At 47.3% G+C, this 13,852-nt stretch overlaps 1 protein-coding gene across 1 annotated transcript; it reads left to right on the top strand.

The window, feature by feature from the left end:
- Window positions 1-1,123: 1,123 nt before the first annotated feature.
- LOC127200195 (nucleoside diphosphate kinase A) lies at window positions 1,124-11,039 on the top strand. Its single transcript, XM_051158325.1, has 5 exons — window positions 1,124-1,255; window positions 3,367-3,496; window positions 7,103-7,204; window positions 9,908-10,020; window positions 10,756-11,039. The coding sequence occupies exons 2-5, from the start codon at window positions 3,371-3,373 to the stop codon at window positions 10,871-10,873; spliced, it is 459 nt and encodes a 152-aa protein (XP_051014282.1). The 5' UTR covers window positions 1,124-1,255; window positions 3,367-3,370; the 3' UTR covers window positions 10,874-11,039.
- Window positions 11,040-13,852: the final 2,813 nt, after the last annotated feature.

Raw genomic sequence — 13,852 nt, 5'->3', positions numbered from 1 at the left:
GGGACCTGACACCCCCCCTGGCCACCTCATACATAGAAACTGGTCTATGCATAAATATAGAATAAAAATACCGGATGTGGTGGCTTATGCCATTAATTCCAGCACTCAGGAGGCAGAGGCAGGGGGAATCTCTGTGAAGTTGAGGCCAGCCTGGTCTATACAGCTAGTTCCAGGACAGCCAGGGCTACATAGTAAGACCCTGCAAACAACTACAACAACAACAGCAACAGCAACAACAGCAGTCCTCCTGCGTTCCCTACTATCCAGTAATCACTATAATTCTCTGCTCTCAGGTAATAATAGGCTTGCTCCCTTATAACTAAACTTCGTGTAGGTCGATTTGATTATCAGTTCTGCAGAGATTTCCCAACCGTATGCGCCTCTCCCCACCGCTGTTTTTTAATTCACAGCACTTACATAACACTGTGCATTTACTATAAATTTCCTTTATATATATATTTTGGTTCCAATTCTCAATGCTATATGAAGCCCCAAGTGGGCTTACTGCTTTATTCCTAGGTTCTAGGACATAGTATTCAGTACACACAGTATTCAGTACGTTTGTTGCTTGACAGGACGAAGGCAAGCGGATCGGATTGACGCGTTTGCTTAAGCTCTACTTGTGACTTCATGTAGTGTGAGCGCCACCTCTCGGGGAACCAAATTTTCTCGGGAACGGAGAAAGTGAGTCACACGGCGCTAGGAAAGGAACAAAAGATGGCCGCCAGCTGGAAAAAAAAAACCAAACCAAAACCAAACCCCACCACCACCACACCCATCGTCGGAAGTTAAACACTGAAAGAGTGCTCCCTAGAATAACATCCTACACACTGGAGGAAGCGGGAACGGGCGGCGTTCCGCCAAAAAGGCTCTCCTGAAACGAAACTCTATGAAAAGGTTCCGTGAGAGCAGCTGCCGAGAACCACGTGAGGCCGGGGCGCGTTTCCGGTGCTGGCAGCCGGAGTTAAAGACCTGGCTTCTGAAGGGGGTGAGAGGGGTTCGGGAGCTGAGGGGGAAGGAAACAGGGTGAGGGCCTAAGGTGAGTGGAGGGGGAGGTGGGCGTTAAATAAATAAAGGGTGCAACCTTCGAAAGGTGTTGAGGAAGGTCGCAGGGTTGGCTGTGGACAGGTACGGACCTGTCAGCATGACACGCCACGTGGGCTCGCCTTTGTCCGTGGCTGCAGTTCCTGTCAGCTTTTCGGGGCAGGGCTGTGCCATCTTCTCCTTGCAGTCCGGTGCTGGGGGCACAGAGCTGGTACACCGGCATTGCTTGCTGAATGAATGGCAGGGGGTGGGGAGGGTGGGGGGGGGGCTGGGGGAGGGGCTGGGCGAGTGTGAGTGTGATCTGTGTGCAGGGGGCTTCATAGGGTCTGTTTGTGTCATGGCTGGCCGTTTCTGAGGGATCTATGCGTGCTCCACGTCCCTTCAGAGATTCTTCAGTCAGTCTGTGGGTTCCGTCTGTCTCTCTTTGGAAGGCGTGATTGCCGTGTGATCTTTGCTTTCACTGACTGCGGGGCTCTGTGGCTTGGTATCAAAGACAGGTACTGGAGGAGATCAACTCTTTCTGCAGGAAAGGAGAGTAGGGCACCAACAAAAATGATCATTAAAAGACTATTTATTATTTGTGTGTTCTTGTGCATGCATGCCCTGAGCACACACAGGAACACCAGAAGACACTTTTGTGGAGAGGGCTTAAGGGGTCAAACTCAGGTTTGTGGTACAAAAACCTCTGCCCACTGAACCATCCAGTTGACTCAGCCCCATTCTTAAGATGTAAAATTAGAGGTTAAGCCAGGTTCAGAAAGGCAGAGCCAGGAGCCGGTGTTGCTGTCCTCTTAGGTATTGTCTTTCAGGGTGGAGCCTCCTTTCATCTTGTGAGACTGTGTTCCCCGGAAATGGATGCTCTCCTGGTGTCTTCCTTCCTGGATGATGGTCCATGCTAGGTAGCATGCTATGGTCCTCTTATAGTCCACTTTTCACTGGTCAGTCACAATACTCATTTTATTTTCTCCCCTAGTACATTATTCTTACATAATGGACTTTAAAAATTTTTTTTGAGACAGGGTCTCTCTGTGTAGCCTTGGCTGACCTGGACTCACTTTGTAGACCAGGCTGGCCTCGAACTCACAGGGACCTGCTTGCCTCTGCCTTCCAGAGTGCTGGGATTAAAGGCCAGCTTGGACTTTTCACTTTTTGTTTGTTTTGGTTTTGTTTTTGTCTTTCAAAACAGGGTCTTTCTGTGTAGCCCTGGCTGTCCTGAACTTGGCCTCGACTCTCAGATTTTTTATCCTTTTTATTCCCTGTTAATTGTATACATGTATGTAATGTATTTAGTCATTTCACTCCTCCCTTTATACTCTCGTCTTGCTTGTTTCCACAAGCCGCCTCCTACCTATGTCTTTTATATTTTTTTCCGTGTGTGTGTGTGTGTGTGTGTGTGTGTGTGTGTGTGTGTGTATGGAGGAGTTAGGAGTTATTTGATGGAGCATTGACAGTTTACCCCCCTGAATAAATTGACACACCCACACCCCCCACGTGTTAATTGCCAGTCTCTTCCCAGTCAGCAGGATTAAGGCCTTGGGTCTTCCTAGTTCCTACCCCATCCATGATGGGTCAGAGTTAGTGGTTTGTTTGTTTATTTTTCTTGTTTTGTTCTTTGAAACGGAGTCTTATGTAGCTCAGTTCAGGTTGGGGTCATTGACTTGTGCCCTACACTCAGCTCTGTTTTCTTGTTTATTTTATTTTTTTCTTTTCTGTTTTGGAGTCAGACTCTTGCATTGTCCAGGCTGGCCTGCACTTCTCTGTCCTTTTGCCTTAGCCTTCCTAGTGGTGGGATTACTGGCATGCATCCTCAGGCTTGGTTTTTTTTCTCACTAGGTCCTAAGATGGATCCCAAATTGCACAGGGCTGGGCAATCTCATTCTTTGTAAAATGAAAATGACTGTCATGACATATATTTTCTAAAGCTCTTGCTAGTTCTAATGTCATAAGTCAAATTGTCTCGTACCAGATGCAGCTTTCACTAGGAAAAACCACATCAGTGCAGTTTTCCCTAACTTGTATTACCAGAAAAAGTGGTGTCTTTATATCTCCTCCCTTAGTTGCATTACAGTATTAAGGACAGAGGCAAAGCTCAATAGGAGCTTATTATTAAATCAAATAGAACAGACATTACAGTTTCTGTGTTTGAGCCCTTCCCCACTTCAGGATATTAATTCCTTGGTGAGTGAGCTGGGCAGGGATTGGGATTTTACTAGAGAGACTTGGGGTAGACATAATGGATTAAAGCCAGTTTTATGGGAGTAATCCTCCTGAGAGAAGGATTATCACTAGGGGCCTTTTCATTTCCGTTTTGCCTGTCCCCAGGACCATGGCCACCAGTGAGCGTACCTTCATTGCCATCAAGCCTGATGGCGTCCAGCGGGGGCTCGTGGGTGAGATCATCAAGCGCTTCGAACAGAAGGGGTTCCGCCTCGTTGGCTTGAAGCTTATGCAGGTGAGTAGACCCTGCTCTTCCTGGTTTGAATCTTTGGAGCTGAGTGGGACCCTGCAGAGTTTCTTCTGCTGTGTCTTGTCTCCTGTCTAGACTTCTCCACGGAGGGAGGGTGTCTTGGAACCTCAAAACCTCTCAGTGACTAAGCATGGTGGCTGACTCTTGGAACAAACCAGGTCATTTGGGGCTTTCAAAAATAGTCTATTTTGCCAGGCGTGGTGGCGCACACCTTCAATCCCAGCCCTCAGGAGGCAGAGGCAGGTGGACTGCTCTGAGTTCGAGGCCAGCCTGGTCTACAAAGTAAGTCTAGGACAGCCAAGGCTACACAGAGAAACCCTGTCTCAAAAAAAAAAAAAAAAAAAAAAGTTTGTCTTTCCTCCCTCATTCTGGGCGTTGAAAGCACTTGGTCTTTAGCCTCCTAAGCAGATAACTTTAGGGGGCGACCCTCCCAAGCCCTCCACCCGACCCCTGGAACGGGCTGTCAGGAAGACCGTCTGTGCTTTAGTAATTACTACCTGATGGCGCCTAACATGAGTCAGGCGTGGTCCATGGGACTTTGCGGGAGAAAACTGCAGTTTTGTCTGTGGGGTGCTCCTGACAGAACAGAGAACAGAAGCAATTCTAATACACCCATAGAATAGATGCACCTATATTTGGCACAGCTGGTCTGGAACGCTCAGGATCCTCTCTTCCAATCATCCTAAGTGCTGGGATTGTGTGCATGAGTCATGCAGTCAAGTGACAATATTCCAATAAGTACCAAGGACTGATTGGCCAAGAACCCTTCTTCAGACAAATCTATGAAAGTGAATGCTAATTCCCAGTGCAACTATATTAGGGGGACAATATATTTTTTCCCATTAAAGCAATATAATTTTGGCTCCTAGTGCATTTCAAATTTAATTTGATTTGTCGTTTTTTCTTTCTTTCTTTGGTTTTTCGAGATAGAGTTTTTCTGTGTAGCCTTGGCTGTCCTGGACTTGCTTTGTAGACCAGGCTGGCCTCGAACTCACAGCGATCCACCTGCCTCTGCCTCCCGAGTGCTGGGATTAAAGGTGTGCGCCACCACACCTGGCCTTTAGTTTAATTTGTAATGTTGAGTTTTAATTTTTTATTTTTTTATTGTTATTCCTTTGCTGTTGTTGTTTTTGAGACAGGGTCTCACTGTGTACCCTTGGCTAGGCTAAAACCTGTGTGTGCAGGCACATGTGGAGGCAGAAGATGGTATCAGAACCCGTGGAACTGGGGTTACGAGTTGTGAGCCACCAGATATGGCTGCTGGGAACCAAGCTCAGGACCTCTGCAAGGACAGTTGGCTGAGCCATCTCTTCAGTCACCAGTTTTATTATATATATATATATATATATATATATATATATATATATATATATATATATATATATATGTATTTAGTATAAGGAATCAACTGTTGTTAATGCTAAGGGGAGGCATGGTGGAATAATAAGAGCCAGGCGTGGACTTGCACAGTCATTTCCACCTTAGAGATGCAATGAAACGAACCAGCCATTCATCAAGCACAATAGTATATGCTAAGAACATGTTTTCTTCTCCATCTTTCATGACAGGTCTGAGAGATACGTATATTTGTCCTCATAGTTGCTAGGAATACTCAGACGTAAGGAGCTCAGATCCTGTGCCTGGTAACACATACAATGAAGTGGCCAGCACTGTGGCTTGAGTCTCTCTGGCCCCCGAGTACACTTTCTCTGTTGCCCTGGCATTTCTGTTGAGGAGATAGGTTTGGTAAAGAACGGAAGAAGAGATGCCTGCCAAGCCTCTGGAGGCCTGTTCATCTGCTATGGACTCGAGGGACAAAGGGAAGTCTAGGGCTTCCCTACCCCTGATGAAAAGCATGTGGTCAGTTTTGCAGGCTGAAGATTATTGGAACCAGTTAACAGCATTGAGCGTGTGACACGGGAAGGGAGAATGGAGTCCGCGTGTGTTAGCTGGATGCACCCGCTAACACACCCACGGGCAGACTGCACTCTGGTGTGTCCAAGTTTACTTGAGCAACTGACGACCAACCAGTGGCTGAAGGATAGGGTATTGTGAGTGTGTTTTTTGGTTTGTTTGTTTTTGAGACAGGGTTTCTCTGTGTTTGTGTAGCCCTGGCTGTCCTGGAATCCGCTCTGTAGACCAGACTGGCCTCACAGAGATCTGCCTGCCTCTGCCTCCCTAGTGCTGGATTAAGGGCGTGCAGCAGCCATCACCCAGATGAATGTGCTTTTTGTCAGCTAATCTTGGCCTATGCCTATCCCTAAAGCGGTGGTTGTGCAGCTTTGTATGGTGTAGTTGTGCGGAAGTATAAAAACCAAGGGGAACTGCTAGCCCCTCGCTGTGTAGATGCAGAGGCAAAGAGAGCGCCTAGCCAGGCTGAGTCGGGACTCTGAAGGTGGTTTGCTCTGTGCTTAACTTCATTTGTTGCCACACACCAGCCTTGCAATGTGAGTGTTTAATTCTCTTCCTCTCTTTTTTGTCCCTTCTCCTTCTCCTCCTCCAAGCCTCCTCACTGAGATAGGGCTTGATGTTGCTAAAGGCTGGCCTCAAATTTTATTATGTGACTAAGATGGCTTGTGGATCTCTTGACCTCCCTGGTTCTGACTCCTGAGTGCTGGCGTCACAGGCATGTGATAGCACCCCCAGCTCGGACTCATTCTTTTAAAAAGTATATATATTTTTAAACATTTTTATACTCATGAGTGTTTTGCCTGCAGGTGTGTCTGTGCACCACTTTTGTGCCTGGTGCCTGTGGAGGTGGGAGGGCATTGGGTCCCTCTGAACTGCTTGCAGATGGTTGTAAATTGCCATGTGGATGCTGGGAATTGAACTTGGGTCCTTTTGATGGGCAGCTGATACTTTTAACCACTTGAGACATCTCTCCCGCACATCTAATCCATTCTTTAGCAATATTATTTATTGCTAGGTGTCATGTGCTTTTAGGTAGTTTATAGGTAGGTACCTCTAGAAAGGACTTGGACATTGGGTCTTAATCCTTTGAATAAGTCATGTCAGGTGTCCTTGGGAGACAGCCAGGCGTAGTCTACTGCTCATTTGATACAGAGACTCCCTTTGTTTCCATTTAACATTTAATTGAGGTGTTCACTGGGAAGAAGAAGTCATGGTACTGTTACTTTTCCTTTCTAACCGTGGGTTGTTATTAGAGATGGGGTCTAGCTTTGTAGCCCAGGCTGACCTTACAGTTGTGGTCTTCCTATTTTTGTCTTTCAAATGCTGGGAATTCAGGCTCAGTGTCACACTCAGATGGTTGGATCGGTTCTAAGTTTTTTATTCTGCGGCATTAGAAATTCAGAAGTAGGGAGGGAGGAATGGGAGGATACAAGGGATGGGATAGCAATTGAGATGTAATATGAATAAATTAATAAAATATGTTTAAAAAAACATTTAAAAAATTCAGAAGTACTTTGTGGCTGTCACTGCTGTCCTCTGGTGCTGTAGAGGATGAGTCTGGTTATAACTGATCAGCTGGCTGTGAGCCCGGGTTTTGAGCGGCAGGAGGGATGGGGGAAGAAACTTGACTGCAGGTTCTTAGGGGCCTGGGGCTAGTTCTCACTGTCTGTTCTGTCCCAGGCTTCAGAGAACCTTCTCAAGGAGCACTACATCGACCTGAAGGACCGCCCCTTCTTCTCTGGCCTGGTGAAATACATGCACTCAGGACCAGTGGTTGCTATGGTGAGTGCGTCTGTGTGGGATATTGATGGGAATGACTCATTTGGGAGTAGAGCAGAGTGAATATGCCATTTCCTGTGTTGGGTGCCAGGTCTTCTGGGTTGCAGAGGAAACAGGCTGGTGGGATAGCCAGTTAGGAGGGGCCCTGGCTCTCGGATCCCCTGAAGAAAATGCACATATGCTTGGCAAGCTGAAGACCCAGGACTGGGAGATCTCAGGGGAGACCTGGAACACAGGGAACTTGGTTTATCGTGGTACCGCATAATTCTTGGTGCTCAACCTGTGGGACGCCCAAGATGAGTAGAAAACACAGATGTTTACACTACGATTCATAACCATAGAAAAATTAGTTATGAAAGAGCAATGAAAATAATTTTATGGTTGGGGGTCACGACAACATGAGGAACTGTACTAAAGGGTTGCAGCGTTAGGAAGGGTGAGAACCACTGATTTATGCAAGAAGGAGCTTACCTCCAGGCGGTGTTGGTGCACGCCTTTAATCCCAGCACTCGGGAGGCAGAGGTAGGCGGATCGCTGTGAGTTCGAGGCGGCCTACAAAGTGAGTCCAGGATGGCCAAGGCTACACAGAGAAACCCTGTCTCGAAAAACCAAAAAAAACAAAGAAGATAGGATAAGAAGTGATCAGGGACCACGTGATGTCAGGACTATGCAATTATGGCACCAATGCTAGGAAGTTATGGGAGGTACCATATGTAGCATCTTATTTATTTATTTTGTTTTTTTGAGACAGAGTCTATTTTTGTTGGTTACTATGATGAGACACCATGACTATGGCAACTCTTACAAAGAAAACATTTAATCAGGGCTTGCTTACATTTCAGTGGTTTAGTCCATAATCAGGCAGGCATATCTGTCTGCTAAGGAAATAGCTGAGAGTTCCAGACCCAGATCTGAAGGCAGCAGGGAGTCACTGGGCCTGGCTTGAGCTTTTAAACTTCAAAGCCCAGTCCCAGTGACACGTTTCCTCGAAGGAGGCCACACCGACCCCAACAAGGTCACACTTCCTTTTTTAATCAATTATATATACAGCATTGTATGCCTGCTTGCCAGGAGAGGGCACCAGATCTCATTATAGATGGTTATGAACCCCCATGTGGTTGCTGGGAATTAAATTTAGGGCCTTAGGAAGAACAGCCAATGCTCTTAACCCCTGAGCCATCTCTCCAGCCTCAAGGCCACACCTCTTAATTCTTTTTTTTTTTTTTTTTTTTTTGAGACAAGAGTTTCTCTGTGTAGCGTTGGCTGTCCTGGACTCACTTTGTAGTCCAGGCTGGCCTCGAACTCACAGAGATCCACCTGCCTCTGCCTCCTGAGTGCTGGGATCAAAGGCGTGCGCCACCACACCTGGCATACCTCTTAATTCTTAAGAAGTGAGCCTATAGAGGCCATTCTTATTCAAACCATCACATTCCACTTCCTGGTCTCCATAGGCTTGTAGCCATAACATAATGCAGAAATGTATTTAGTCTAACTTCAGAAGTACCCATAGTCTATCACAGCCTCAACAGTGTTTAAAAGTTCACAGTCTCTTCTGAGACTCAAGGTAGTATCTTAACTGTCATCCCCTGCAAAATCAAAATCAAAATAAAAAAGCAGATCACATACTTTCAACATACAATGACATAGCATATGTTGATGACAATTTATATTTGGGGGAATTCTATTCATTCATTCTAGCTCCCAAATAAAAGACACAGAGACTTAGTAGATTTATTAATTTGCTTTAGGCTCAGTAACTGGGCAGATAGGCTTTATTCTACTCCTCTAAGCTAGTCTGGCTACTTCCCAGCCACATGCCCCAAGTTACTTGCCAATATTGGACCTGTCTTGGCTGCATCTGCTCCATCAGGCCATGTCCTTTCTCTCTCTCTCTCTCTTCCTTTCTTCTTCTCTGCCTCATGGTCCCTACCCGAGACCCCAAGCCCAGGAATGGAAGCTTTGCCTACCTCTCTTCTGCCCAACTACAGGCTGTCCAGCTTCTTTTATTAGCCAATCAGAGATAATTGGGGAGCAATGTTTACACAACATTATTCAGAGTACCTGACAATGCAACCAGGTCTTGGGGCCTAGAATTCAGCATTTGTATATATAGAGCACCAGACCAACCCCCAAGAATATACATTACCAATCCAAAAGGAAAGGAGCCGAGTGGGGAAACACTGCGCTAAAGCAAGACCTAGAACCAACAGGGCAAACTCCAAACTCTGCACCTCCGTGTCTGCTGTCAAAGTGCTCTTTAGATCTCCTATTCCTTTTAGTTTTACTGGCTGCAACACACTTCTGTTTGAGCTGGTTCCACACCCCATGTGCAGCTTTCCTTGGCAGGAATCCTATGACTCTCATATCTTGGGGTCTCCAACACAGGCTCTTTCTATGTAGCCCTGGCTGTACCTTGGAACTCTCTATGTAGACCAGGGTGGCTTTGCTGGGATCCACCTGCCTGAACCTCTGGAGTGGTGGGATTACCTCCGTGGCAATATTTACCTTTTAAAAAGGTCGTGGCTGCCATACGAATGGATCTGAATGGGCCTTGGGAGGATGAGAGGGGCAGGTGGTCTGCATCCGTGGTACTGGAACAAGCAGGCACTGTCTGCCTCGGGAATGAGAGGGCCCTGTTCAGGAGCCTTTTCCTGTGAATCCTGAGATGCGAGGTTTTCTACTGCTTCTCTTCTCTTATCCTTGGAGGTCTGGGAGGGGCTGAATGTTGTGAAGACGGGCCGGGTGATGCTAGGGGAGACCAACCCCGCAGACTCCAAGCCTGGGACCATCCGAGGAGACTTCTGCATCCAAGTTGGCAGGTGAGAACTGATGTTTCACCCTTTCCCCAAATCCAAGTTAGTTGCCACTAGAATTCGGGCCACTGAGGCTAGAAATACAACTTATTTTATTTTGGCTTTTAAAGTTTCTTTTTATTTTTCACTTTTCCTTTATGTGGCTAGTTTGCCTGCATATGTGTTTGTGTACCACTTTCCTGTCTGGTGTCTCAGGAGGCTAGAACAGGGCATTGTGGGGTTATAGACACAGTGAGCCCCATGTGGGCACCGGGAACTACACCCAGGTCCTCTGGTGGAATAGTCAGTGTTCTTAACCACTGAGCCATCTCTTCTGCCCCTAATTTAGTTGTTTTTTGAGATGATGTCTCAAGTAGGCTAGCTGGCCTCAAACTTGCTATGGAGCTGAGGTTATCCTTTAAAATCAATCTCTCTCTCCCCCCCCCCCCCCATGCTGGCACTGTACCAGTTTCAGGTCACTTTTAAATGGGAATTTTGTCTTCCTGCCTCTGAAGATGGAAGCTGATTTGGAGGGTCCCCATGTTTGCTTGTCTTTATCTCACTGAGGCTGACACTCTGGTGTTAGTGTTTCTGGGAGGGCCGCTCACAGGAAGTTGTCCTTTCGCTGTTTCCTTTCACAGTGTTCTAAAGTACTTGGGACTCTGGCTTCTCCGCTGCCATGGTATTTGCTATCAGCAGTGGGTGCCGTGGCCAGGGTCATCTTTCCCGGTTCGGTAACCATCCTGCCTCTCTCCCACCCAGGAACATCATCCACGGCAGCGATTCTGTGGAGAGTGCAGAGAAGGAGATCGGCTTGTGGTTTCAGCCGGAGGAGCTGGTGGATTACAAGAGCTGTGCTCAGAGCTGGATCTATGAGTGACAGGAGGGCACCTGCTTTTCTGCCTACTTACCTCTGCTCTCACGGGCTGGGGACCAGTAACTCTAGATATTTCTGGAACTTCCTTTGACCTGGAAGGAACCTCTGGGAGCAGTGACTTCCTGTGCAGTGTTAAGTGCTAGTGGTGGATTAAAATGTTTCACCTCCACTGTTGGGTCAGTTGACTTACTCTGTATTGCTATATTGCTTTGGACTCCTTACTTCCTCTTTTGGCTCCAGGATAACCTGAGGGACAGAATGTAAATGTTATGCAAATTACTTATTGGCTTGACATACATATATTCTTTTGGTTGTCCTTGTGGTTTGAGCTACCACCCTGGGATACACTGGCATTTCTCTGTCTGTCTCCCTTCTCATCCCTGTGTCCTGTTCAGTCTTGGCACTGAATCAGAGGGCAACATCTATGGAGGATGTGGGAGGTTGTTAAAAACTGTGCTGGGAGCCCGGCACGGTGGCGCACACGCTTTTAATCCCAGCACTCGGGAAGCAGAGGCAGGCGGATGGCTGTGAGTTCGAGGCCAGCCTGGTCTACAAAGTGAGTCCAGGACAGCCAAGGCTACACAGAGAAACCCTGTCTTGAAAAAACAAAAACGACAACAACAAAAAACTGCTGAGAACAGAGAATTCATCAGAAATAAAGATACCAACTCAAGCCTGTTGGCCCAGGCATGTCCGTCCAACACTCAGAAGAGGCAGGAGGATCATGAGTTCCAGGTCAGCCTGGACTACATAGTGAGTGAAGCCTTGTCAAATCCAAACAGAATAGATGGGTGCGGTATGGGAGGCAGGCTTTCCAGCACTCAGGAGGCAGAGGTACTCCGATCTGAGTTCAAGTGCAGCCTAGTCTACATAGTGAGGCTCCTGTTTCAGGAAAACAAAAACAACAAGAAGAAAAATCCTACCAAACTGGTATGGTTGCGCACACCTGTAATCCCAGCAGTCCGGAGGCGGATCTCTGAGTTGGAGGTCAACCTGGTCTACAGAGTGAGTCCAGGGCAGCCAGGCCTATTACACAGAGAAACCCTGTCTTGAAAAACCAGCATCACCACCACCACCACCACCACCAAAAAATGAAAATGAAAAAAAAAAAAAAGAAAAGGAATCATGAGAAATTGTAGCTACCCTCAGGTCAGAAAGCCTGTCTTCTGTAGCCTGGGACCTTAGCTGGTGTGAAAGGAAGGGGGCTATGTGACTTGACTAAGGGGTAAATGACTCTTCATGGGACAGATATGTCCAATGACATTCCCAGATTCTTAGGACAGTTGACATTTGGCAACTCAAAACCCAAAGCAAAATAGAGTGTGGTGGCACATGCCTGTAACGTCAGCACTTAGGAGGAAGAGGCCGGAGGGGTGCAGCAAGCTTGAGGCTGCACTGGTGTAGTCCAGTCAGGACTGTGCAGTGAGATCGACAGCCAACCAACCGGGCTTCAAACCAAGAGGGAAAGAGATGGCCCTAGAATGAGGAGGACGTGTGCCGCCATTGGCAGTGTGTCCTAGGCTGATGCTCTCTGTTTGCTGAGGTTTGGCGTGATAATGAGGTATGACGGGCTGTTGCCCACCTGATTACTTATAGGTGGTCACTTGGCCTGGAGCCACTATGGTGATAACCTGAGTTTTGAGGTTGGTGGGCTCCTGAGGGAGACTCCCATCTCAGGCTGTGTCATGGAGAACAGAGAGAGCTTGTTGGGTCCTTCAGAGAAGCCGGGAACCATTAAAGCAGGGTTTACCCTCTTGATTAAACCAGGGCTAGAGGCACTGGAAATGGGGGGAAAAGGGCCAAGATGCCTAGTGGAAAGCCTGCATGAGGGAAGTGTAGAGTATAAATAATTGCTCATTCTGTTAGAGAGCAAAGACTTGTTCAGTCTGAGCAGGTCCTTAGCCAGGGGTGATGGGATGGAGTTGGAGGAGGGTTGTAGGCCTTTTGACTCATCTGGGCCAGTCTCAGTGTTTTCAGCAACACCCTAAACCTCTTTAACAGGGATGTTCAGGGCCCTAGCTCAGGCTCTAAGTTACTGGGAGAAGCTGCTGCTGGTTCACAGAGTGCTCAAGGCACTGTAAACGTCTTTTTTTTTTGGTCTGGACACAACTGATATGGACATTGGGGCAGGGACCTTTTGGGTACTGGTGGCCTGTGAAGAAGACAGGAGGTGAGCAATGTCTGTAAGGTCACAGGCCTGGCTTCTGAGAATATACGGTCTGGAATACTGGGTGCTGGACCTAAGGCCTTGTGCATGCTACACAAGTGGGCCAGCCACAGAGCTCCATCTCCGGTGCCCCTCCCCCTCCCAGTCCAGGCTTGTGTCTAATTCCAAAGTAGGCAAGGATTAACCACCATACCCAGTGCTAAGGGTTAAACCCACGCCAGCCCATCACTTTGTATATATTTCTTTTTCTTTCTTTTCTTTAAATGCAGAATTCTGCCTGTATGTGAGCCAGCAGGCCAGAAGAGGGCATCATGTGGTTTCTGGGAATTAACTCAGGACCTCTGGGAGAACAGCTAGTGTTCTCAACCTCTGAGCCATCTCTCCAGTCCGTATATATATTTCTTTTTTCTTTCTTTCTTTTCTTTTCTTTTTTTTTTTTTTCGAGACAAGGTTTCTCTTGTAGTCCTGGCTGGCTGTCCTGGACTTGCTTTGTAGACCAGGCTGGCCTCGAACTCACAGCGATCCACCTTGCCTCTGCCTCCCGCTGTGTATATATTTCTTAAAGATTTATTTTTATCGTCTTAATTATGTGTGGGTTAGGGTTAGCTACCTTAAGTGTGTGGGTGATGGGAACTGAACTCTGGCCTCTGGAAGAGCAGCAAGTGCTCTTAACTGCTAAGCTGAATCTTTCCGACATCTCATTTGGTATACTTTGAGACATAGACCAGGCCGACTCTGAACCGTGTAGCAGTGGCTGCCCTTGAACTCCTGACCCTCTGCCTCCGGTTAGAATCTTGCTAGGGAAGTCTTAGGTT

This window comes from Acomys russatus, chromosome 16 (assembly GCF_903995435.1).
Source record: "Acomys russatus chromosome 16, mAcoRus1.1, whole genome shotgun sequence".
In the NCBI taxonomy this organism is placed as follows: Eukaryota; Metazoa; Chordata; class Mammalia; order Rodentia; family Muridae; genus Acomys; species Acomys russatus.
The sequence above is the reverse complement of the archived record's forward strand: the minus strand, read 5'-3'. Positions and strand labels throughout refer to the sequence as shown.